At 44.0% G+C, this 25,929-nt stretch overlaps 1 protein-coding gene across 4 annotated transcripts in view; it reads left to right on the forward strand.

Annotated features, from left to right (window-relative positions):
* The window catches only part of REEP3 (receptor accessory protein 3), a 65,351-nt gene that overhangs the window by 18,407 nt on the left and 21,015 nt on the right, over positions 1-25,929 (forward strand). For all 4 annotated transcript variants that reach the window (XM_038410249.2, XM_043518581.1, XM_043518582.1 and 1 more), the window contains 2 exons: positions 11,731-11,803; positions 25,449-25,525. In XM_038410249.2, the coding sequence (XP_038266177.1) occupies positions 11,731-11,803; positions 25,449-25,525 (150 nt within the window). The remainder of the gene's footprint in view (positions 1-11,730; positions 11,804-25,448; positions 25,526-25,929) is intronic.

Here is a 25,929-nt window from a genome sequence, read left to right on the forward strand (position 1 = left end):
TAACTCTGAACAAACACTATGGTGGTTCTTACAAAAGCTTACAACTGAACATTGACTTGATACAGCTTTGAAACTTTACTGTGCTGAAGAAAAATTCTGATTTCTCTTTTTTTTTTTTTTTTTAAAGCAGTTTACATTTGTCTTGGCTGCTGTTTGTGTACTTCTGATTCAAAATGAAGTTGTTAGATCACTTCGTAACTCTGGTGTTGCAACTCTGAGGTTCTGCTGTAATTTGTGATTCATCTAAGGCATTTAAATCGAAGCTCCAGACATATGAACCTCTGAAGAATAACTCAAATGAAAAGGCAGTATTTAATGCCCCAGTGTAGTACTGTTTCCCACTCAGGCTGCTCTTGATACTTCTGAAATCAGTGAAGAGTAAGGTTTAAATTGAATGTATGGCTCTAGTTCTGGATTACTATAAAGGGAGACCTCTGCAATCCAGTAGTAGTTGTATGCAATGAATGACTTCTTTGACTGTTCCAAGTACTTTGGATGAGATGCATGCATGCTTGAGATGCACTGCCCAACTGGACTGTCCCCAAAGTTATTCATCATAGTTATTATCATAGTAGATCTTCTCCATCTAGAATACTATGATCTCATTCGCAGAAAAAAGATTTTTCTTTGAGTCATGATCCCTACGGAGAGTCCACAAATGGATGCATGTGCATGCCATGCGCTGGAGTCCCAAAGTGTTTCTTAGCAGTGTCTGTCCTGCCCACGGTTACTGTGTCTCCTTGTGCTCCCAGCCAAGGGTATAAGCGGTAGTGAGAGTTGACGCCTCTCCAGTTTCTTCTGACCTCTCCATGGCCTGAGTCAGAACACCCTGTTGCTTCATGCTCTTGGTTTTCTGAGAGAGTGATTCACTTCTGCTTTGTGGTAAATAGTTGTAACTAGTTTTTATAGTGTTTAGTTAGTGTAGCTCTTCTTTCCCCTGGTTGGGGACTTCTTCCCCACACCCCCACCTGGGGACTATGCCCAAGTTTCCAGGCTTCAAAAACTGTTTCCAGCCTGTGCTCCTTTTCTGTGAGCACCAGCGGTGCCTCTATTGCCTTGGTGAGGCACACATCCTGATTCACTGTGCCCTTTGAAAATCCTTCCTGCCCCAGATCTGGGAATCTCGTGAGCTCCACCTTCGTAAATATCTGAAGGAATGAGACCCAAGGTGTACTTGGTTCTGGGCCCAGGAGACTCCTGTGTGGCCATCACACAGTGGTGAGTGCCCCTTCAAGCACTCTGAATGCCCTGGAACTGGTGATACTGAAGACCAAGGAGAAGTTCCAGCATCAGAGCAAAAAAACACTCTCATGGGCACAAGAGCAGATACCCCAAGCATTTCCTCCCCAAGCCATGCCAGGTCGGGTGACATGTCCATTATGGATCAGACTGGATCAGTGCCCAAGATTGGAGGGTAAGGCCAGGCACAAATGGGATCCGATGGTGATCTCTGCACCCAAGTATTCAGAAAAGTCACCGGCATGTGTGCTGCCTGTTCCACCACTACCTGTGTGCTTGCCATACAGGCCAGCCCTGCAGACTCCACAAGGTTCTTTCAACATCTCCACAGGTACCCCATGGATGCCTGGACACTCAGAGGCATTTCTGTTGGTGGAAGAGTTGATCCTCCCCTACTCAGTCTTCCCTTTTTATCCAGCCCCCTGCTCACCCACAACATCCCGATTCCAGAGGACAAGCCCCTTCTGCTGTTGCCAGAGAAGACTGTTCCTCTGTCACACTGCAGCCCTCTGGTACCAACAGTCCACCCCCAGCCCCACCCTGCTGAAACAGTCTTCAGAGTCCAGGAGTTCTCAGAGCTGGAACCTTCTGTCTTCCAGACGTCATGCTGGAGTCTGGATGTACACCCCAGACTGCCCTACCCTTGGGTAAATGATCCGACAGAGGCCTGGTACCCCTTTCTGTGGGGCCCATTACATCTGAGGGGCCGTTCCTTTAGGCTAGGGATCTCAAACTCAAATCACCACGAGAACCACATGAGGACTAGTACGTTGGCCCGAGGGTCACATCACTGAAACCTTTTCATACAATGATACTCTTCATTTTTGATTATACTTTTCTCATATAGTATGCTATTAAAAGTCCCGTCCCCCCCATGATATTTCTCTGATTCACCTTCCCTTTCCCTCCCTCCCAGTCTTAAAGGAAAAGAACTTTTCCCAGTGACTGGCTGCTGCTGCTTTCCTGGCTCCCTTCTCCTCCAGCATTTCACACTGCGCATGGGATCAATGGGGACAGATTTCAATGGTGGGTGTGTTTGGCCTTCCCTTGAGGGAGGGGAGATTTGAAGAGTGGCAGAGGAGCTGGCCAAGGGTTAGTGTGAGTCCGGGTATAGCTGGAGCGGGGGATTTGGGATTCAGGAAGAGCAGGCTCAATGGCTTGGTCGGGAGCTTGGAGCTGCAAGGCTGTTTGTTAAGCTTGGGAAGTTTGACTCAGATAAACTTCAGAGGACTGTGGAAACGGCTCATTGAAATGCATGCAGCATACATTCCCCCACCCCCCCCGAGTGAGAGTGACTTTAAACACTGTCTTAAACAGCACCTCCGAGAGCCCTTCTGCCTGCCCTCCTCCCCAGAGCATGTGTGGGAGAGCTGGCAGCAGCAGGGCCAGAAGTGGGTTATATTTTCCTGATCCAGCTAACATCTTACCTGCCCCGCCTCTTCTCCACTTCCTCCCCTGGGCGTGCTGCATTCCTGCTCCTCCGCCCCCCCCCCCCCCGGGAAGTCCTAAGCACTGCCAAACAGCTGTTTGGCAGCGGGAAGCACTGGGAGGTAGGCAGAGGAATGGGCATGTGGCACACTGCGGGACGGGGAGGGGGCAGAGGTGGGGAGTCGGCACCTATGCTGGGCTGCAGGAAATAGCTCTGTGTGTTTTGAGACCCTGCTTTAGACCATACTGGGGACTTTGGGATCCTTACCGCAGGCACCAGGTACTATCTCAGGCATCCTACTGGCTGTCTCCTGCACACCCACCAGTGCCATCAGTGTACGGAAAAGAGGGAGACATCAAACTAATACTACTGGCCCCGACTGGAACGTTGTCCTTGCTGGATGAGGTGATCATCCTCCTCCTGTTTTCTCACTGTATTGGCAGTGGTCATCCTAGGACTTGCTGCAGAGAGTAGTGGCAGACCTGGGAATCCTGTGGGAGGAGGTTCAGGACTCGCATCAACAACTTCTGGACATTATCCAACCCAGGGGCCATCTAGGCTAGCCCTATCCATCAACGAGGCCATCTTCCAGCTGGCGCAAGCAGTGTGGCATACCCCTGCTTTGTGCCCCCTCCCAAACACACCTAAACAGGTTGGGAGGAAATATTTTGTGCCTTCTAAAGGGCCAGATTTTCTTTTCATCCATTGGCCACACTGCCCTGAGCTCCCTGGTTGCCCAAGCGGCCATGGAATGGGCATGGCAGCAACCATAAAAGTCTACTCTGCTGGACAAGGCAGCTAAGAGACTGGATCTCCTGGGCAGGAAGGTCTAACCTTCTGCAGGACTACAATTCTGCATCACCAATACCAGGCTCTGCTAGCCAAGTAGGACTTTAACTACTACACTAGCCTATTATTGTTCAAGGACAAGCTGCCACTGGAGCACCAGCAGCAATTCCAGGTGCTGCTAGACAAAGGATAATGGTCACCCACGTGGGCTTTCAGGAAGCTGTGGATGCGGCCAACATGTCCTCTCACTCTCTAGTGACCGGGATTGTTATGCGAAGAGACTGCTGGCTACAATCGTTTGGCTTCCCCAGTGAGGCCCAAAATACAATTGAGGGTTTCCCTTTTGATGAGTGCAAGCTGTTCAATGATAAGAGGGATGAATCCCTCCACTTGCTGAAGGACTCCACAGCCACACTATGGTCCATTGATGTATATGTACTCTGGCCCTGAGACACAGACAGCAGAAACAACCCTTCTGCCCACCCCCACATACTACCTGCCCAATCTACTGTCTACACCAACAAGAGCACCAATCACAGAAGCCTTCCTTCCCACCTCTGCCACAGCCATCTCCTCAACTACCTCCCAGCAGAAGACCGAGCCTCAGCTTGACATGCAGGTTGAGACCCAATGAACCTCCACCAATGCCACCCCTAGAATCCTTTATTGTCTTTTGAGTGCTGTCTTGCCCTATTTGCTCACTATTGGGGCAAGATCACCACGGACAGGTACTAGAGATTATTCACCCCAGAGACTCCATAGAGTTCCTCTCCTTCCTGCTGTATCAAACTCCCTCTCCCCTCCCCCTGCACCCATCCCATCAATAGATCCTCCAACAAGATGCAACACACTCTGCTCTTCAAGGAGGCAATAGAACCTGTCCCACCTCACTACAAGGGCTGAGGCTTCTTCTCGCCTTACTTCATCATCCTGAAGTGCAGAGGGCACCACCCCATTCTATATCTTCTGGTGCTCAACATGTTTATCAGACAGTATCAGACATTAGCTTGATTATCCTGCTCCCTATCCAAGAGAGCCTGGTTTGTGACTCTTGACATAGAAGACACTTTCTTTCACCTACACTTTGACCCAGCCCACTGCAAGTTCCTCTATTTTCAGGTAGGGGACTAGCATTACCAATTTTGGGTCCTCCCATTTGGTATAACAGTGCCAAGAATGTTCACTGAAGTCTTTGCCTTGCTAGCATCACAAATGCGCCAACTATCCTACTCATACCCTTACCTCGATGACTGGCTCCTTGTGTCGCTATTGTGATAGGAAACAATCTCCACGATCCTCAGTTTTCTGGCATCTCTAGGTATCTGTGTTAATGAGGAAAAGTCAGTTTTGACACACACACACCAATACGCTTCATTGGGGTGCAACTCAACTCAAATGTGGAGAGGGCTTCTCTCCTGGCAGATCACTTTGTAGTACTGACAGCTGTCATAGCGGGTATGTGTCACAGACGGTTCACCATGGTCAGCTGCTGCCTCTCCCTTCTTCGTCATATGGTAACCTGCACCTACATGACACTGCACACATGTCTCCAAATGCGTTGTCTTCAGGCATGGCTCCTCTACATCTATGGACCCAACAGAAACCTTATAGAGTCCAGGGTGTCAGTTCCCCAGGCCATGCTGTCTTCCTTCGCAGGATGGTCTCATCTCTCCAAGATTATGATCAGCACCCCCTTTACTCCTCTCACACCACAGGCCAGCATCATGAGAGATGCCTCTCTCGCGGGTTGGGGAGCCCACTTAGGCCATCTCACTGCTCGGGGTGTGTGGATGCCACAGGAAGCCAGGATGCACATAAATGTGTTAGGTCTTCCAGTAAGTGTGCCAGGCCTTCCTCCCGCTCATTCAGTGCCTCCACATTCAACTGTTCTCCGGCATCATAGCAGCAGAGGTGTACATCAACAAGCAGGGCAGTGCCAGGTTTCCCTCCCTCTGCTCTGATTTGGTCTGGATTTGGAACTGGTACATCAAGAACCATGTTACGCTTTAAGCACGATACGTACCAGGCATCCAGAAGTCACTGGCTGACATGCTCAGCAGGAGTCTAACTCAGTCACAAGTGGGAGCTACACGATGTCATGCTCCTGTACCTCTTTGTGAAGTGGGGCACCCTCCCTCCCTGATGGGACCTCTTTGCTACTCATGAGACTCTCAATTGCTCTAAGGGAGGACTCTCAGAGCAATGCTCTTCTCTTCCTCTGGACAGGCAATTTGTGCTACGCTTCCCCCCCATTTCCTTCCGGCCAAATCAGTGCATACACCTGTTGTTTTTCTGCCCCAAACCACACTCCTCCCTTACTGACAAGGCCTTGTGCTCCCTTGATGTCCGTTGTGCACTGGCATTCCACAGGACTCGACCCTTTCATGCATCACCAAAGCTATTTGTAGCCATAGTTGAGAAGTCCAGTGGTGAAGCCCTCTCGTCCCAATGAATCTCCAAATGGGTCTCTGGGTGCGTCTGCGAATGCTAAAACCAATCCATCATACCTCCATCTGATAGAATGACAGTACACTCAACACGAGCCTGTTTAGTCACAGAAACCCCTTTGGGACTGTCACCTGATGTGCTGAAATTACCTCTGAGCCCCTTTTCCCTGGTGGCTTGGGACTCCAAAACCCTGCCTTGTTGAGCCAGGCAAAGCTAGTCTGCTGCAACACAGACCCAGGTCTGAACCACACCCCCAAAGCTGCAGGCTTTAACTGAAAACCACTCAGCAGGTTACTTATCTCCAGCACCCAGACATCCAATTCTCAATGGGATCCAAACCCCAAATAATCCATTATACTCTGTATAAAGCTAATACAGAGTAAACTCATGAATTGTCTGCCCTCTATAACACTGATAGAGATGCACAGCTGTTTGCTCCCCCAGGTATTAATCACTTACTCTGGGTTTGTTAATAAACAAGTGATTTTATTAAGTATAAAAAGTAGGATTTGTGAGGTTTCAGCTAATACCAGATGGAACAAAGTTACCAAGCAAAATAAAATAAAACATGCAAGTCTAAGCCTAATATATTTAGAAACTGATTACAGATAAAAATCTCACCCTCAGTGATGTTCCAATAAGCTTTTTTCACAAACTAGATTCCTTCCTAGTCAGTCCCAATCCTTTCCCCTGGTACTGTTCTTGTTAGGGCTAGTCTACGCTGGCAACACTAAAGTGCTGGCATGCTAAAGTGCTCCCAGCGCTCTTAACAAAAACAAAACAAAAAAAAAAAAACACCACCACCTCCGCGAGAGGTATAGCTACCAGTGCGGTGCACTGTTCACACTGGCAATTTACAGCACTGAAACTTGCTGCTCTCGGGGGAATGTGTTTTGTTGTTGCAGCACTGTAAAGTGCCAATATAGACAAGCCCTTAGTTCTAGCTCAGGTGGCAACTAGGGGATTTCTCATTTCTGGCAGCCCCCTTTTATGGCTTTGGCACAAGGTGGGAATCTTTTCTCTCTGGGACCCCACCCCTCCTTCTAAATGGAAAAGCACCAGGTTTAAGATGGATTGCAGTACCAGGTGACATAATCACATGTCCTGTGAGACCCCAAGCGTCCATTCTTTCCGGCCTGACTCGCATGAACACAGGAAGGCTTTCAAGTAAACAGCCATTTACAATCAATTATCCTGGTTAATTGGAGCCATCAAGATACTAAACCAATGGTCCCCAACCTTTCTGTGGGAATAGCATATTGCTATTTTGAAAAGGCTATAGTGGGCGTCGGACACTCCGCCGTCAAAATGCCGCCGATGAGTGCGGCTGCTTGAAAACTGGCCGTGGAAATACTGCTGAAAAACGGCAATGCTTCTCAGCGGCATTTCGGTGGCCAGTTCTCCAGTGGCATGTCCTGGGGGTGCATAAAAACGCCCTGGCGGGCACGATGGTACCCACAGGCACAGTGTTGGGGACCACTGTTCTAAACCACCATTAATGGTCCACGCTTTGCATAGTTACAATAGGAGTTCAGAGTAACACTTCATATTTCTAGCTTCAGATACAAGAATGATACAGTCATACACATAGGATGAACACACTGAGTAGATTATAAGTTTTGTAATGATACCTTACAAGAGACCTTTTGCATAAAGCATATTCCAGTTACATCATATTTACTCTCCTACGCATATTTCCATAAACATGTGGAGTGCAACGTCACAGAGCCCAACCCACCACATTGGCCTCGCTGGACTCCGCATGTCCACGACACAGTACGTCACACAAGCAGGAGCAACAAACACTACTGTGAGTCAGGCCATACTGCACTTCCATTGGCACCTGTGCATGCACCTCCATGCTGATAACTGTTTGCGAGTCACCCACATGTGGAATATACATAGGGATCATCACTCAAGAGGAGGAGGTTACTTACCTGTGACTGGACGTTCTTTGAGACGCCTGGTCCCTATCTGTATTCTATTAACTGTCCTCATCCCCTCTGCTTCAGACTGGACTCCATTATGGTAAGAGGGAGACTGGAGAGGCGTCCACCCACACTACCTGTTATACCCTCAGCGCTGGGAGAACGAGGAGACACGTGTGGGTCAAAGGACTCTGCTAAGAAACACTTCTAGACTCGGGCACATGGCATGCATGTGCACCCACATGTTGAATACAGATAGGGACCACATGTCAAAGAACCTTCAGTAACAGGTAAATAACCTCCTCCTCTCTACTATGTGATTCCATAATGCAAAGCTGAAATTAAGTACTTATTCTACCCTCCCCCCAAAAAAACCCGCAACCCAATCACTGATGTCACAAAAAAAAAATCCGTGATGGCATTATAGCCTTATATTTCCCAGCTACCCCTTCCTCATGCTTGAATCCAAACATTATACAGAAGGTGTTGACTCTATCTCATTTCTGCTTCACCTCCCCCATCCATCATTTTCCTTTTTATTTGTCAAAATGCAAATAACATGGCTTTAATTAAGGCAACCAGCAAGAATTCCAATAGCTGCTAAAAAAGCTTCTTTTTAAACTGCAATCCTGTTGTTTCATTGATATCCACAATTGATGAATTTGGAGATTTGACTGACCATAATTTAGCACAGCTCACTGCTCAGAAGTAGATTTATATTTTGGATACATTATTTACCATGCATATTTTTTTAAACATGGCTTCTCATTAAGACATTCCAGTTTAAAAATGGGGTGCTAAGTTACACTGTGTTACCCATGTCCAATATCCAAAGAGGATGGAGTAGAAACATCTGGAGTGGAGTACCTATGGTGTGTTGGGATGGAGTGCCTGGGAGATGCGGGAGGTCAGGGCAGGTGTTGAGGAGGAGGGAAAAGTGGGTTTTAGTCCTGGGAGTATATTCATCATTTTACCATTTAATCTGACTGTCAAGTCTGGTGTAGACAAGGCCTTAGTAACTGCAATAGCTTATGCTTCAGCTGTTTGTGTTGAACTGATTGAAACAAATGATTCAGTGCATCTATGCTGTATATGTGCTAGTATGGAGGTTATGCAGAATTTAAAGTTATTTAGCCAGTCATAAACAGATTCTACTGCTCCTATGGCATATAGATGAACATCTTGCCCTTTTGTTTGGGTCTTAAAACCAAGAGATTTTAAACTTCTGGCATATTACAACTTCCTTTGCCATATATTGTAAAGATGCAAGAAGTAAGCATGAAGTTCCGTCAAAACTTGCATTACTGTATTGATCTTTTTTTCTGTTTGTCTATTCCCTTTTGGTAGGGTGGGCACAAAATAGGTGGATGGTCCATGGATACCATCTCCCTGCTGTTCAAAATCCTCAATCACTTGCCCCCTTGACCACAAACCCCTGTAGTGCTTAAAATATGGTCATGTCTGCCTCCAGCAAAACTGCATCTACAGTAGATTTATCAGCATTGGGGCATACTTTGCAGTCACTGGCACTAACTTCTCCGATTTAATTGGCGCGCGTGCGCTCTCTCTCTCTCTCTCTCGATGAACTGTGATTTCATAATGGTGTTGCAAAGTTAGAGTTCTTTCCTCATTTAGGGATTCTCTAGCCCAGGGACTTGGCACACCATTTCTGAAAGGTTCCCGACCTTCATTTATTCACTTGAATTTAAGGTTTCGCTTGGCAGTAATACATTTTAACATTTTTTAGAAGGTCTCTCTCTAGAAGTTTATATATATATATATAATATAACTAAACTATTGTCATAAGTAAAGTAAACAAGGTTTTCAAAATGTTTAAGAAGCTTTATTTAAAATTAAATTAAAATGCTGATCTTATGCCGCTGCCCCGCTCGGCCCACTGCCAGCCTGGGCTTCTGTTCACATAGGCTGGGAGCAGGCTGAGCGGGGCCTGCGACCGGGATCCTGGCTGGAAAGGGGCCGGCAGCCAGAACCCCAGACTGGCAGCAGGCTGAGAGGGGCCAGCAGCTGGGACCCCAGACTGGCAGTGGGCTGAGCGGCTCAGTCCGCTGCCACTCAACTTGCTGCCGGTCTGGGGTTCAGTCTGCCTGCTCTTGCCAGCCAGTGTCCCGGCTGCCAGCCCCGCTCAGCCCGCTGCCAGTCTGGGATCCCAGCCCTGCTCCCAAGAGTGGGTAACTACTTTCTCCCTGGTTCTAGTCCATTCTCTCTCTCTCTCTGCACTGAGCTGAAGTGGGAGTGCACTGAGCACAGGGCTGGGGATGAAAGAGCAGGTTGGGGTGCAGGGTCTGGCCAGGCGCTAGAATGAGGGAGGGGGCTCAGGGTTGGGGCAAGAGGTTTGGGTGTGGAGTGCTTACCTGGGCAGCTCCCATTTGGTGTGAGGGGTGCAGGTGGGAATGGGGGGGTGGGAGGAGGTGCAGGAGCTCCTTTTTGGTGCTCAGGGTGGGAGTGGGAATGTGGGGGGTGCAAGAGTCAGGACATGCAGTTTGAGGGGGCTGGGTATGTGTGGGAGGTGCAGGGATGGGGTTGTGGGGGGGGTGCAGGGGTCCGGGCAGAGGGCTGGGGTTGTGGGGGTGCTGCCAGCCCCCTGCCCAGAGCAGCTCATGGCAAGGGCTGGAGGGGATAAGGCCTGATTCCCCACCCCCACCTCTTCTCCACCTCCTCCCCAGAGCAATGAGCGCACTGTGGCTCCTTTTCTCCCACCTCCCTCACAAGGGCCATCAGCTGATTGAGGGCAGGGAGAGGAGGAGGGGGAGGAACACAGCATGCTGGAGGAAGAGGCTGGGGAAGCTGGAGCTTGCCTGCTCTGCAGCAGTAGCCAGCAGGACCAAGCTTCTTCATCCCGCCGAGGGGCGGAGGAGAACGGGCCGGGGCAGACAGGATTTTTAATGGCACGCTGCGGCCTGCTGGGGTCCTGGCCTGGGTTCGGCAGCGGGCTGAACGGGGCTGGCAGCTGGACCCGGCAGGCAGCAGCATGTCATTAAAAATCGGCTTGCTTGCCGTCTTTGGCACACGTGCCATAGTTGCTGGCCCCTGCTCTAGCCACTGCTGCTGATTCCATGTCTCAATTCACTGTCTCACGAATCCATGCTTATGGGGCTCTCGTTTAAAAGCTCTTTACCATGACAAATTAGTAGGGGTGAAGAGAATACAGCCTCTCATGAGGCAGGCTGTAGTGTGAATTCAGTTATCTGCTGGTCTTGCTCTGACTCTCAGCATGCATTGCTGGGACACACTCTTGGGTCATCTTTTTTTTCTGTTTTGACTGGGAGGGGTGCAGAACTTTCAAAACTTGGAGCAGAAATTAGCTGTCTGCGCAAAATCTGAGCTTCTTCCATTTGGATTAGCCTCCATCTCAGCAATATGTTGTAGAAATGACTGAGCTTCCTGAGTTCCAGAAAAATGGATTTGGACTTTCCATAATTCTCTTCATAGTGTAGAATCTGTTTCAAAACCACCCACAAATCATTGTTTCAAGGAGCTGGGTTTGCACTTGCAGAATAGTTCCCTGAAGAGCAATGCTATGACAACACTTACCATGGAGCTACATGTGGATATGTGGTAGAATGACACCTGAAACCATTGCTGAAAGTACCATTGCTACTAGTGCACTTTCTTTAATTGGCAATATTACCGTCCTCTGTTAAAGAGACAGGTCCTAAGAAATAGATAAGTCTCTACAGGGTCATTTTAGCCATCCCTGAGTTAAAGCAAGGCCATTATACATTGCCCAAAGCTTCCTTCAAACTGCTGTAAAATCTTTTTTTTAAGCTGTTAGAGTGCTGTTGCTAGGTTGTTCACCCTTTTAATTGTATATCTGAGATTATTGCTTTGTTTTATATACAGTTTGTCAGATTTTAAAAACTGTTTATTTTTCCATAGGCTGGTGTTTGGGATGTTGTACCCTGCTTATTATTCTTACAAAGCTGTGAAGACAAAAAATGTGAAGGAATATGTAAGTCCCACTTCTGTCTTGTTTGTCCAATGAAACATAATGCTTCAATTGAAACTTAGCAGAAATAAATTTCACCAAGTTATTCAGTGTAACATATTGGTCACATGAAAGCGTGACACGACTTTAATATATCTTCATAAATATTAGGTACAAAAATTATGACTGTAACATCATTATATATGCTTATGAATGCTTAGCTAATTTAGAAATGAAGTTAAGGTTTCCATATAAATCACACAGCATAACACACATAATTATGGTATATGAAGAACAACATAAAATATGTTCCAATAATATGTACCATGGTCAAGCTAGGTCCCTGATTTTGCCAACTTAGTTATATGACTGTGTTTCTGAGTAGTCTCATTGACTTTATTAGGTGTAGTTGTGTGTAAAGTTATTTATGTGCATAAGTGTTTACAGGATTGTGGACTGATGTTGTAAGATGTTTAGTTTGAGTTTCCTGACTAAGGCTATGTCTACACAACTGCAGTAAGTCGATCTAAGTTGCAGTACTCCAGCTACATGAATGGCGTAGCTGAAGTTGACGTAGCTTAGGTCAACTTACTGTGGTGTCTACGCTGCGCTGGGTTGACAGGTGACACTCTCCCGTCAACTCACCTTACTCTTCTCGTTCGTGGTTAAGTACCGGGGTTGACCAGAGAGCGATCTGCAGTCAATTTGGTGGGTCTTCACTAGACCCGCTAAATCGACCCCTAGTGCATCGATTGCAGGAGTGTTGATCTGGCAGTAGTGTAGATATAGCCTTTGTGATCTTAACTATGCTGCCTTAATGAAACATTAAGTATTGTTTGGAGAGGTTGGTGCTATTTAAGTTTTCAAGTAGAATCATGCTTTACCACCTTACTCAACAAATGTTTCTGTTTGGTATAGTCAGTCATGTCATGTCTTCTGACTTCCATGAGGTTTTTATAGCTTTTCTCTAATGTTAGCACTTCTGAAACAAAATAGTCAAGACTGAGCAGATTTCTACTCCATTTTATGTCAACATAACTGTTTTTGCTCCACAACTGTCTGTGCTGTGAAAACTTTGTGAAGACCAAGGGGTTGCAAATATCAAATGCTTTCATTAACCCCGCAGAAATATTACTATTTGTATTATGCATAAAATATAAGAAGGTCTCCTACCAATAATTTTAGGTGTCCTTAATAGTTAAGAAAACATGTATAGTAATGCCAGTTATTAGTTTCTTTAGTCCACATAGTTTTATTTTTCCTGGCCATTAGAGCATGAAGTCTCCCTTTTCCCAAAATTATAGCTGGGGTTTGCAACAAATAATCAATGGTGTCTCTGGCAGTTTCTAGGCCAACTAGCACTTCGAAACCAACACCTTATGTTCCACCCAGAAACCGGACAGCAGGCAATGCAGATCATAGGTCGTGGATTTAACATTACACTGCATTAGTCCAGTCTCAGGACTTGTCTACGCTACCGCGTGGGGTCTATCTAAGATACACAACTGCAACTACGTGAATAGCGTTGCTGAAGTTGATGTACTCAATCTACTTTCCGTGGTGTCTTCACTGCGGTAAGTCTACAGCTGACGCTCTCCCGTTGACTCGGCTTGCACTCCTCGTTCTGGTGGAGTACTGGAGTCAACGGGAGAGGGCTCAGCGGTCGATATCGCATCTATGCTAGACGTGATTGATCGACCATCGCTTGATGGATCGCTATCCAGCAGGTAGTGTAGACAAACCCATAGTGACAAAGGCATGAATGACAATAGCAAGGTCTGCATGCAAAGAAATAATTGCATCTTTCTGGTCTTGAATGGACAGAGGGTGTGTGAGGCATTGCAGCTAGCTAATCAAGTAGCATTAGGGAGTCTTAAGATTCCATCACCTATGAACTCAGAAAATGAAAGGTGGAACCACTAGGAATGTAAATAGCATATAAAACACCTAACCATGTAACCTATTAAAATTCTGTCGGTTAAACATTTTAACCAGGGAACTAAGGATGTGGTAGGTGCTGCAGCACACCCACATTTTACATGGGGCCCTGTTGCCTGCCACCCCAGGCGCGGGGCGACAGCAGAACTGAAACTGATAAGCATTAAGCTTATTGGTTAACAGTTTAAACTTTTACATCCCTAGGAATAATACCATCCAAGGTGCAGATATTCTCTGTCAAGCTATCTCACGCTGGCTCCAGAGCGTGACTAGCAACCTCAGGACACATTGTTAAGAAGTAGAGCACAAACGCCAAATTGGTTGAGAGTTGTATACTTGTATTTCACTAACTAGTTATTCTGCTCAGCATGGATAAGGCCTTAGCTGGACTATTGTATCCAGTTCTGGGCACCACACCTGTGGAAAGGAGTGGAACATACTGGAAGAAGTCCAGAAAAGAGCAGTTAAAATGATTAAAGGTCTAGAAAACATGATCCATGATAAAGATTAAAAACTTGAGTTTGTTTACTCTGGAGAAGAGAGATTGAGGGGGGACATAAGTCTTCAAGTGTGTGAAAGGTTGTTATAAAGAAGAGGGTGATATCCACTGAGGACAGGATGAGAAGTAATGGACTTAAATTGAAGCACGGGAGATTTAGGAAGCTTTTTCTTAATGCTTAACTTTACTGTAAGGGCAGATAAGCAATGGAACAAATTACCTAGGCAAGTAGTGGGACCTCTGTCATTAGAAGTTTTTTAAGAAGAGATTAGACCAATACCTGTCAGGGATAGTCTAGGTAATACTTAATCCTTCCTCAGTGCAGGGGACCAGCCTAGATGACTTATTGAGGCCCCTTCTAGTTCAAATTTCTATGATTCTATGAAAATAGCCCAATGATGCTTTAGTCCATGTTTCAAAGTAGTATATGTTAAAGTGACACCAACTTCAAACTTCAGTTTTTTAAAGAATTTTTAATGTTTAAATTAGGGCTATTGATTAATCACAGGTAACTCACACGATTAACTCCAAAAAATTTATCATGATTAATTGCAGTTTTAATCGCATTGTTAAACAATAGACTACCAATTGAAATTTATTAAATATTTTTGGTTGGTTTTTCTACATTTTCAAATATATTGATTTAAATTACAACACAGAATACAGAGTTTACAGTGCTCATTTTATATTTTTATTACAAATATTTGCACTGTTAAAATGATAAAAGAAATTGTGTTTGAATTCACCTCATACAAGTACTGTAATGCAACCTCTTTATCATGGAAGTGCAACTTACAAATGTAGATTTTGTTTTTGTTACATAACTACACTCAAAAATAAAAGCATGTAAAACTTTAGATCAGGGGTCGGCAACCTTTCAGAAGTGGTGTGCTGAGTCTTCACTTATTCACTCTAATTTAAGGTTTTGTGTGCCAGTAATACATTTTAACGTTTTTAGAAGGTCTCTTTCTGTAAGTCTATAATATATAACTAAACTATTGTTGTATGTAAAGTAAATAAGGTTTTTAAAATGTTTAACAAGCTTCATTTCTTAATGAAGGGGGAGGGATAGCTCAGTGGTTTGAGCATTGGCCTGCTAAACCCAGGGTTGTGAGTTCAATCCTTGAGGGAGCCACTTAGGGATCTGGGGCAAAAATTGGGGATTGGTCCTGCTTTGAGCAGAGGGTTGGAGTAGATGACCTCCTGAGGTCCCTTTTAACCCTGAGATTCTATGATTTAAAATTAAATTAAATTAAAATTCAGAGCCCCCCAGATTGGTGGCCAGGACTCGGGCAGTGGAGTGCCACTGAAAATCAGCTCGCGTGCTGCCTTTGGCATGTGTGCCATAGGTTGTCTACCCCTGCTTTAGAGCCTAGAAGTCCACTCGGTCCTACTTATTCAGCCAATCGCTAAGACCAACAAGTTAGTTTACATTTATGGAAGATAATGCTGCCCGCTTCTTATTTACAGTGTCATCTGAAAGTGAGAACAGGCGTTTGCATGGGACTTTTGTAGCTAGTATTGCCAGATATTCTATACATTCGTATCCCCCTTCATGCTTCAGCCACCAATCCAGAGGACTTGCTTCCATGCTGATGACACTTTTTTAAAAAAGAAAAATGCATTAATTAAATTTTGACTGAACTCCTTGAGGGAGAATAGTTTGTCTTCTGCTCTGTTTCTCCTGCATTCTTCCATGTATTTCGTATTATAGGAGTCTCAGATGATGACCCAGCACATACTCGTTTTAAGAACACTTTCACTGCAGATTTGACAAAACACAAAGAAGGTACCAATGTGAGATTTGTAAAGATAGCTTCAGCACTCGACCGAAGGTTTAAGAATCTGATGTGCTTTTCAAAATCAGAGAGGGATGAGGTGTTGAGCATGCTTTCAGAAGTTTTAAAAGAGCAACAGTCTGATGCAGAAACTACAGAACGCAAAGCATTCTCTCCTGCAGCCGTAAAGAGACTTGTTTGTCTGAGTGACTGGCTGAACAAGAAGTAGGACTGAATGGACTTGTAGGTTCTAAAGTTTTACGTTGTTTTATTTTTGAATGCAGTTATTTTTTGTACATAATCTACATTTGTAAGTTCAACTTTCATGATAGAGGTTGCATTATAGTTCTGTATGAAGTGAATTTAAAAATTCTATTTCTTTTGTTTTTTTACAGCACAAATATTTGTAATAAAAACATAGTGAGCACTGTACATTTTGTGTTCTATGTTGTAATTGAAATCAATGCATTTTAAAATGTAGAAAACATCTGAAAATATTAAATAATAAAATACTGTTTCTTTAAACAGTGGTGATTAATCATGATTCATTTTTTTAATTGCTTGACAGCCCTAATTTAAACCTGATCTTGTTTTCCCTGGACAGTTTTTGTGGCTTGAAAACCACATTTCCCTCTTTAAGCATTTTTTCCCATTGCTGATCTGTGACTCTCCAAATACGTGACATTGACTACCCAGGGGAAACAGTGAAGCTGACTAGACAAAAGTGATATCCTAATTTTGAAGTTGTGTAATCTTGTAAACAGTAGGTAAAAAACTTTCAGGCATAAAATGCGATTTGGCAGTATTCCTTTAATACTGACTGCATGTAAGGGGAACTAGTTAGGCATTAAGGAAACACATAGCTACGGTGTAATGAGGTGTGGTTTCCCTCTATTGCAGCTCCTAGGCCCTGGTCTACATGGGGGGGAGGGGAGGAATCAATGTAAGGTATGCAATTTAAGCTACAAGAATAGCGTAGCTGAAGTTGACCTACCCAAATTGACTTACCACGGTCTCTTCATGATGGTGAGTCGACTACCGCCGCTCCCCTGTCGACTCCACTTGCGCCTTTCACGGCGCTGGAGTTCTGGAGTCGACAGGAGAGCGCTCGGGATCAATTATCGCGTCTAGACTAGACGCGATAAATCGACCCCCCAATATATCAATCCTACCAACTGATGCAGCGGGTAGGATAGACCTACCTTAGGATTCTTGCGTGCCAGTTTTCTGCAGAGTTAAGATAACTAGAGCTCCATGTTGATTGACCATCTGATGGCTAGCTCTACAATGGAGGTGAAAATTATCTTTTTAATTAAAATTTGTAGAGTATGGCAGTGGGCATGCTGAAAAGGAACAGTCTTCCATTTGAAATAAATAGGTAGTATATTTTGAATTTTTGAGTGAAACTTAATGGTGTGTACAGACTGCTGAATTGGAATTAATTTGCAAACTGGATACAATTAATTTAGGCTTGAATAGAGACTGGGAATGGATGAGTCATTACACAAAGTAAAACTATTTCCCTATGGTATTTCTCCCCCCCACCCCAACCCCCACTCTTCCTCAGATATTCTTGTTAACTGCTGGAAATAGCCTACCTTGCTTGTCACCATGAAAGGTTTTCCTCCTTTCCCCCCCCCCCCCCCCCTGCTGCTGGTTATGGCTCATCTTAAGTGATCACTCTCCTTACAGTGTGTATGATAAAAAATCCATTGTTTCATGTTCTGTGTGTGTGTGTGTGTAAATCTCCCCTCTGTATTTTCCACTAAATGCATCCGATGAAGTGAGCTGTAGCTCACGAAAGCTTAGGCTCAAATAATTTTGTTAGTCTCTAAGGTGCCACAAGTACTCCTTTTCTTTTTGCGAATACAGACTAACACGGCTGCTACTCTGAAACCCATGGTTAAATAAATTAATCTTTAGGTAAATCAAGGCTAATTCCCCACTCTGGCACTTTGAGTGCAGAAGGTGGGGGCCCGCAAGGATTTTAAAAATGAATACTGGCCACTCCAGGCTTGTATTAAATTCCCAAGGTAACAGCTTTTCTCTGACCTTGGATTGGTAGATGCTGCCACCACACAAGTGCAGAACCCCTCTGAGAGCCCAGGAAGGCACACTTCAGAATTCTTTTCTGTGGGGTACCCTCAAGCCCCACCCCGCCCTTCCCCAGGAAGGGAAGAACTGAGAAGGGGGAGGGGAATCAGCAGTTTCCACCAGCTAATTAAACATGTGCACAAACCTCTTGAGACCCACACATCCAATTCTGTTCTTAAAAAAGGTAAATTTTTATTTTAAAAAAAAAAAAGAGAGAAGAAAATACATCTGGGAACTCAGGCTATTGCTAGATTTTATTTTTTTTTAAAAAAAAAGACCAACTACAAGGTCTAAGCATCAAGAATATTTTCCTTGAGATCCATCTTAAAGGCTACAAGCAAAACAAAAGCACTTGGGTTTGCACAGAGGAATCCACAAGCCATAAAGAAATAAAAGGGATAAACCTAATCACGTCTTCCTAGACCTTTCCTGATCTAAGAACATATCTGGGGTTTTAAATGAGTAGTTTCTAGGTATGATATTGTCTCTTCTCCCCCTCCCTCCCCCCCATACTTGGCCCAAGCTTCTCACAGCATACCTGTTGCTTTGTCCGCCTCTCCCCCAGAGAACAGACAGACAAAAGGGGAGTCTTTGTTCAATTTTAAAAAGTTCTAGCCTTCCCATTGGCTCTTTTGGCCAGCTGTCCACTCATTTCTTTTATCTGTGCATAGCAGTAAGACTTTTTAACCCTTTACATGTAGAGCAGTTAGAGACTGCTACTAAGAGGGATTTTATAGCTGCTGGCAAGGCGTTCATAAAAGGGAGCTACCCTCCCCCCACTTCATTTATCACAGATGCTCTGTATATGGCTGGCCACATGGTGTCCTGACCCTTTCTTACATTTGGAAGAGGAGCCTGGAAGTCTCTTAGTTACTAAAAATGAGGAAGAGGAGCCAGCCTAAAAGTCTCTGAGTAGGGTCTGCTGCCACCTAAGTAGAGAGGAAAATGGAAGCTGCCATTCTGAGACAGAGCCAATAATGAGAGTGCAGCTTCCAGCCACCTGCAGAGGAATATGTAGGAGAGCTGTGGAGATGGGATTGAAGCAGTGGGACACTTTACCCGAGAGAGCAAGGGGAGAAGAGAATCAAGAGGCTGTCTAGGTGGCATGTCCAGGAGAGAAAGCAAATGTACAGGGAGAAGAGGACTAGGCAGTACAAGACAAAGGGGGGTTCAGGTAGCATAGGAGGGGACAGAACAGATAAGAGGGGAAATAAAATGCCATGCTGGACTAGACAGTGTAATTAACTATGCTGCAATTAAACATCTAAAAATACATAGGTTTTTTTCTTACTACTCTTCCATGTAAGCAATTTTTGTAATTACCAGAGGGATGATATACAGTTGTAATCAGGAGGGGAGCAAGGCTTCTAGATTCTTCTGTATTCTAAGATATTACCTAAATTGAGAACTGCTGACTTTTTTCTTCTGAATGCTTGGGTTTGATTTTTGAGCTTTCCTGATTGACTGAAGTCAGGGGAGCAGTTGCAAGATTTATTTTGCTATTCTAACAAAGCCGTGATTTAATTTAATGTTGCGGTCTTTGCTTAAACTAATTGTCCAATGTTAAAATGGAGAGAGAACCAATTGTAAAGTATAGTAGCTGTTTGTTTAAAGTTTTTCACTTAGGTTTTTTCTGATAATTAGATTCCAAATATGAAGCTGCATTTGGCTTTACTCCAGTACCATTCAAAGATAAAATGGATGGTTGTAAAACTCAAAGGATTTTGAATAAATGCATTCTTCCAGCAATTATTGAAGTGTGCTTAGCTTTGCTTTACTTTATGCAGGTCACTTAGATGAATGGTGATTACATACCTGGATCTAAATTACTAATGAAGGTCCTTTCAGACCGATTAGATTTGTGAATACTTAATAAATCACTTTGTGATTCAGTACAGCTTTAATAAAGTATTTGGTTTTTTTAGGCTTTGCATATTAAAAGAGTATCATAGCTTTTTAGATTGATTCAGCTACGTGACAAGGACAATTGAAATGATAGTTAAGTAATGCCAAATAATATTGAATTCCATTTTTTATTTTAGTGTTTTTATGGCAAAGTCCAGTTAGCGTTTCTTTCTTTAATGTTCAATGCATAAAATATTTAATGAAAATACTGCTATTGGAGTGAGGTATTATGTATCTATACTACTTCCCATTTAGTTAATTTAGATCCACAAATATTTCATGAAATGGAAATATTGCTTTGTAGCAGAGTAGAACAATTTATATCAATATAATTTAAGTCACTTGATTTAAAATGAAAAAGGTTAAAATCATGTCAAAAGATCATAAAGGTAATTTGAGAACTTTTGCTTCTATTTTAGATTAAAGCCTTAAACTAGAAATGTGGTGTATATGCATTTTTTGTTTACACACAAGCCAAAGTATTCACAATAGTACCGAAATTTGTGCTCCTAAGTCATTTGAAGTCATTCTGGAGCCTAAATTCGAACTACAAACCCTGATAAAATATAAATCTGGCTGAAGCATTTTGGCTTTCCTATTTTGTGGAAGTACAATATAAAGGTGGTGGTAGTTGCAAACATAGAATGAGGTATTTGCTTATCAACTGCCTTTGAGTTTGTGGTGTTACCACAGTAAGGATGCTAATGAGGCCCCCCCATACTTGTCTTTTTTTCATTGCAGATGAGCATTTGAAGCATGAAACTTACTAAATTATCACTTCAGATTGACTTTTTTGACACCTGAATCATTGATGTCATGTAGGAAAAATCCATATTTGAACACTTCAGCATGGGTTTAGGACTCTATTTCTGAACACTTCAGGGGTGTGTGTGTGTGTGTGTGTGTGTGTGTGTGTGTGAAATGTTTAGAATAGCTTTCATGTATTCAAAGTCTAAATGTTGTTTTGTTAACACGGAAGGAGTTTTGTTTAGAAGTGACAAACTTTTATTCCTCTGAAATTTTTAATAAAAATAAAATTTTAGCCCCTCAAGCTACAAACATGTATGTGCTTAACTTTACTCACAGCTATATCTACATAATCTTGGTAGTAAAAATAATATTTTCATTCATCTACCGTACTTAAGAGCAGGCCACTCTTTGCTTGTGGCAAGCAGTGCTATAGATATGTATTACCTTTACTGACAACTTGCAGAATGTCTTCCACAAATTAGGATGTTTGGCTTAATACTACAGCATAAGCCTAAAAATTAAGTATAGTTATGTACAATTTTAAGAGTGACTTGTTAACTGGCATTGGTAGACAGCATTCTGTACTGAAAATGAGGTTTTATTGCAGAGGAGAGAATTCGTATGTCTGGAGATTATGTATCTGGCTTCCATCACATAACCAAATCCCTTGTCGTTCCTTTACTTACTGGGAATAAATTGGGTTTCAAAAAGTCCACCAAAGTAATAAAATTTAGAGCTGTGATTTTTAATGAAATGGTCAGTGAAGTCTACACCTGACATGAGCAATATGGAGCACAATAGTGAACAAATAGGTTTTGGTTGCACATGCTTATCAGATCTTATTGGTAATATACTGTCCTTCAGAATGATGTCTGATTGGCTATTCTAGAAGCAGGCCTCTAGATATATGAATAGGGACTTGGTTTTTAGAGTATGGCTACTTTAGCAAATCTACAAACTTCTTATTTTTTGTAGTAGTAGCTGTTCTGGAGAATGGGACATCAGAACTGTCTCATGTGCTAGTCAGCATCATAGTGACTGAAGTGTCATATCTATGCCAGTCAGTCTCTGTCTTTAACCTTTTTTTGATCCCTGTTATTTATATCATAGTTTCTTGAAGTCATTCTGTTTCACAAAATGTAGATTTTCTTACTCAACTACTTTGAGAAAAAGATGGTCCTTCAAGCAGACATTAATAATTTTGGATTAGCACAGTCCTTGTCCGACCTGTTTTTGCTTGCCTGTTTACGAAGATAAACCTGTTAATTCAGGAGTGGGCAAACTTTTTTTTGGCCCGAGGGCCATACTGGGGTTGTGAAATGGTATGGAGGGCCAGGTAGGGAAGATTGTGCCTCTACAAACAGCCTGGCCCTAACCACCGCCCCAGGAACCCACCTCCTATCCAACCCTCCTTGTCCTCTGACTGCCCTGACCCCTATCCACAACCCCGGCCCCTAACAGGCCCCCTGGAACCCCCGACCCATCCATTTCCCCTACACACACACACTCCTTGTCCCCTGACCGCCCTCTCCCAGGACCCCCGTCCCTAACTGCCCCCTCAGGATGCCACACGCTATCAAACGCCCCCGGTCCCTATCCTCGCCCTCCCAGGACTGCACCCCCTATCCAACCCCCCTGCCCCCGGTCCCTGTTTGCTGACTTTCCTCCCTGCCTCTGCCCCATCCAACTGCCCCCAACTGCTCCCCGGGACCTCCTGCTCCTTATCCAATACCCTCCTCCCCTGCCCCCTTACCATGCCACTCCGAGCAGCAGGACAGGCTTATTGGAAAGCCTGTGAGGTGGGTGGGCGCAAGCTGTGCTGCCTGCATGGCTGCGGGGGTTAGCCTCCTCAGCCAGGAGCTCAGGGGCCAGGCAGGGTGGTCCCACGGGCCGGATGTGGCCGTAGTTTGCCCACCTCTGTTAATTCAACAGGTGTTAATATTGTGGGGAGTTCTGGATTCTGCTGACTCTAAGCTGCCATAACTTACTTAGGCAAGTGCAGGTTGTGGTGTGGGGGAGGACGAAGGTATATAAAGTCTTTTAGTTGAGGAATTGTCACTTACTGAGAGATTTGAAATGTTGAGAGAAATTTGTTTTACAAACTGCCCTAAACCCATGTCTGCCTTGGCTGGTAAAGTTCCTCATCTATTGTTGATGCAGATCATAAACGTCTTAAAGTTAAAGACTACTGCCTTGAAGGAAGCAGTGGTATAGCCTTTTGTTCATGAAACAATTGTTTGATATTGACTGTGGCCAGTAACATATCACATCTTATATTTTTGAGAGAGGTTGTAGTGAGAACTCTCTTTATCGAGATGCCTCAGGTCTCTTTTGGTCATTGTCAGCCTTAGTACAGATATGGTTTTGTCACAGACTGCGTTGGTTGTATTGACCAATGTGTCTTTGCTGATATTGGAATTATCTGATACCTTCAGTACTTTTAATCATAAGGTTCTGTTGACTCACCTGCAGATCTTGGTGATAGTGGATGGGGTAGCTATTCAGTGGCTTTGTTCTTTTCTCGCGCATAGCAGTGGATAATGCTCTCCTTTAATAGGAGCTTTGGATTATGGGGTGCTATTGCCATCCTTTGATGGCATGAGCTTCTGTAAAGGGAAGTGGTGTCCTTCAGTGCCATGATATTGAGTTCTTCCCTTACAACACAGTTGTCAGACGCAGTCTGGACAAATACCAGTAATTGAGGTTTATCTTGTACATCGCATGACTCATCCAAAGAGATGCTCAAATACTCTCACTGCTGAAGTTGCAATTGCAGTTGTGATTCGATGTTGCTGTTCAGGTTGGAGATTCTCCTTTCTATTGTGTGGCTTGAAAGCTGCAGGCCAGAAACTTTCTTCTGTAGATTCTCTTTCTTTGGTGACAGGATTGAAATCACATCAGTGAAGCACATTTTTATAAACTCACTTTCAGAGTAGGGCTTTTTTGTATGGGTTATGTGCCAGGACACATAATAGGAGGCTAATGTTACAGTCTGTGATTGGGTGGCAAATCTGAAGAGGAACTGGGCTTCTACATCTGCGTGGTGGGTGTCTCTTCCCTCCCCCTCCCAAGTTTTCAGTTTAAAGTGCAGCGTTCAGAACCTTGTGGGAATTCTTGATCCATATATGCATGGCTAGAAGCGGAATGACGCTGCAAGTTTGAAGAATTGAACTGAGAGATACATGTCTGGCAAAGAAGACACATGACCTTATTACATTCAACAAAAAAGTACTTTATTCTCCCACCTGTTGGAAGCCTTAATTTTTTTATCTGTATTTTCTTTTTCTGTTTGCTCTTACACTATTTAACAATGGAAGGCAAGAGACATTTTGATTAAATATTTCCACACCAGCTAGTCGCTGTGTACTTGATTCAAGGAGACACAGGCTCTGGCCAGGGATTGCTGGCCTTTCACCAAGTCCACATCCCCACCTGCCTCTTCCTGCCCCATTCTGCCCCCTCCCCCAGTGAGCTGTGTCCTTGCTCCTCCCCCTTCCCCTTCGAGAGCCTCCTGCTGTTATGAAACAGCTGATTTGCAGCATGCTGCAGGCACGGGGACTGAAGACCTCACTCGTCCTTCCCCCAGCCAGGATCAGCTGTTTCATGGCTTTGATGCTGTTCTGGGGGGGGGGGGAGGGGAAGAGCAAGGGTGCAGCACCCAGCCCCTCTCCCTCCGAGACGCCTCCAATGCTGCAAAACAGCTGATCGTGGGGGGGGAGGGTTGGGCACTGTGTCCTTGAGCCTTCCTCCCAGAGCTGCCTCAACACTGTAAAACAGCTGATCATGGCATGAGGGAGGGGCAGGTGCTGACTGGGGGCATGTGTCTGCAGGCGGGAGGTGCTGGGGGAAGGGCAGGGGGCTGATAGGGGAGCTGGTGGATGCTGAGCACCCACCATTTTCCCCCCCAGAGTTGGTTCCTGGCAGGAGCGGCATATTATCTTTTGAAGAGCCACATGCGGCTCCGGAGCTGCTGGCTGGCCACCCCTGCATTAGAGACTCATGTCCTTCACCAGTTTACCAACCTAATTTCATATTGTCATATCCAGCATAATGGGAATTCTCTTCCACCTACAGCCTTGTGGGGAAGAAGCTATTTTGTAGAACCATGATGGAAAATGAACATTTAATCGTTTTTAGCTGCACATAGTGAGGAGAAGTTTTTAGTTTAGGCTTTTTGGGACTCTCTTGTTCAGTAAAGATTTGCTTTTTGAAAAGAGCATCTAAATGATTGGTTTTCAAGTCTGATTCCCTGTTTTTGGTGGTGGACAGCAGACACAGTAGGAGTTTCCACTTGATGACCATTTTGTAGAGGAGATCCACAGCTTAATTATACAATGGTTTTTCCCCCCCTATTTGCAGCTAGTTGGAAGCAGAACCAGATGTGTCAGTCAAGACAGGTTGAGTGGGATCACACTGCTGAAGATACCAGCAGCTTTAGACAGTTGCCTCCAGACCATCTTCTCAGAACAACAGCAAAACAAAGCAAAACAAAACCTATTTGTTCTTGTGATTTGGTAATTTGGGTGTGTGTGTGTGTGTGTGTGTGGTGTTTTTAAAAATTAAAAAAAAAAAGTCACTCAATATGAGCAAGGGAAAAACGCTGCTCAATTTCTTGTGTTGTAGCAGCAATTAAACGTTTTTCATTGTAGAAGTGGAAATATAAATTAAAACTTTTCTATTAAAGATAATGTCTTTTCATTCTCAGGTTCGATGGATGATGTACTGGATTGTGTTTGCTCTTTATACAGTTACTGAAACAGTAGCAGACCTAATGATCTCTTGGTAAGATTTTGCATAATATGGAACATGGGAGATGGTATAATTTTTTTTTTCTGATGATTTAATGTAGAGATGATGATACAATTACTAACTAGTATTTATAGGTGACATTTCCAAAAACTGCTGTAAGGAACTTGCATAATGAATAATGTCCCCCATTTCTAAATTTGCGGTGCCTTTTAATTCCTTACAGAGTGGGGATAGAAAAATGCTACCCATGCAGTAAAGCACAAGAGAGGAGAATGGAGTTGTAAAAGTCATGCAAAAAAAATCTGGTGTCATAAATAAAATAGTATAATGCAAGAAAACATGGAAAGATTTTTAAATCTCTTACCCTTTCTGCTTTTGATGGTATTACATTAAATGAAAACCAAATAAAAGTCAACGAAACAGATAATACTCTTAAA

This window comes from Dermochelys coriacea, chromosome 7 (assembly GCF_009764565.3).
Source record: "Dermochelys coriacea isolate rDerCor1 chromosome 7, rDerCor1.pri.v4, whole genome shotgun sequence".
NCBI classification, from domain to species: Eukaryota; Metazoa; Chordata; order Testudines; family Dermochelyidae; genus Dermochelys; species Dermochelys coriacea.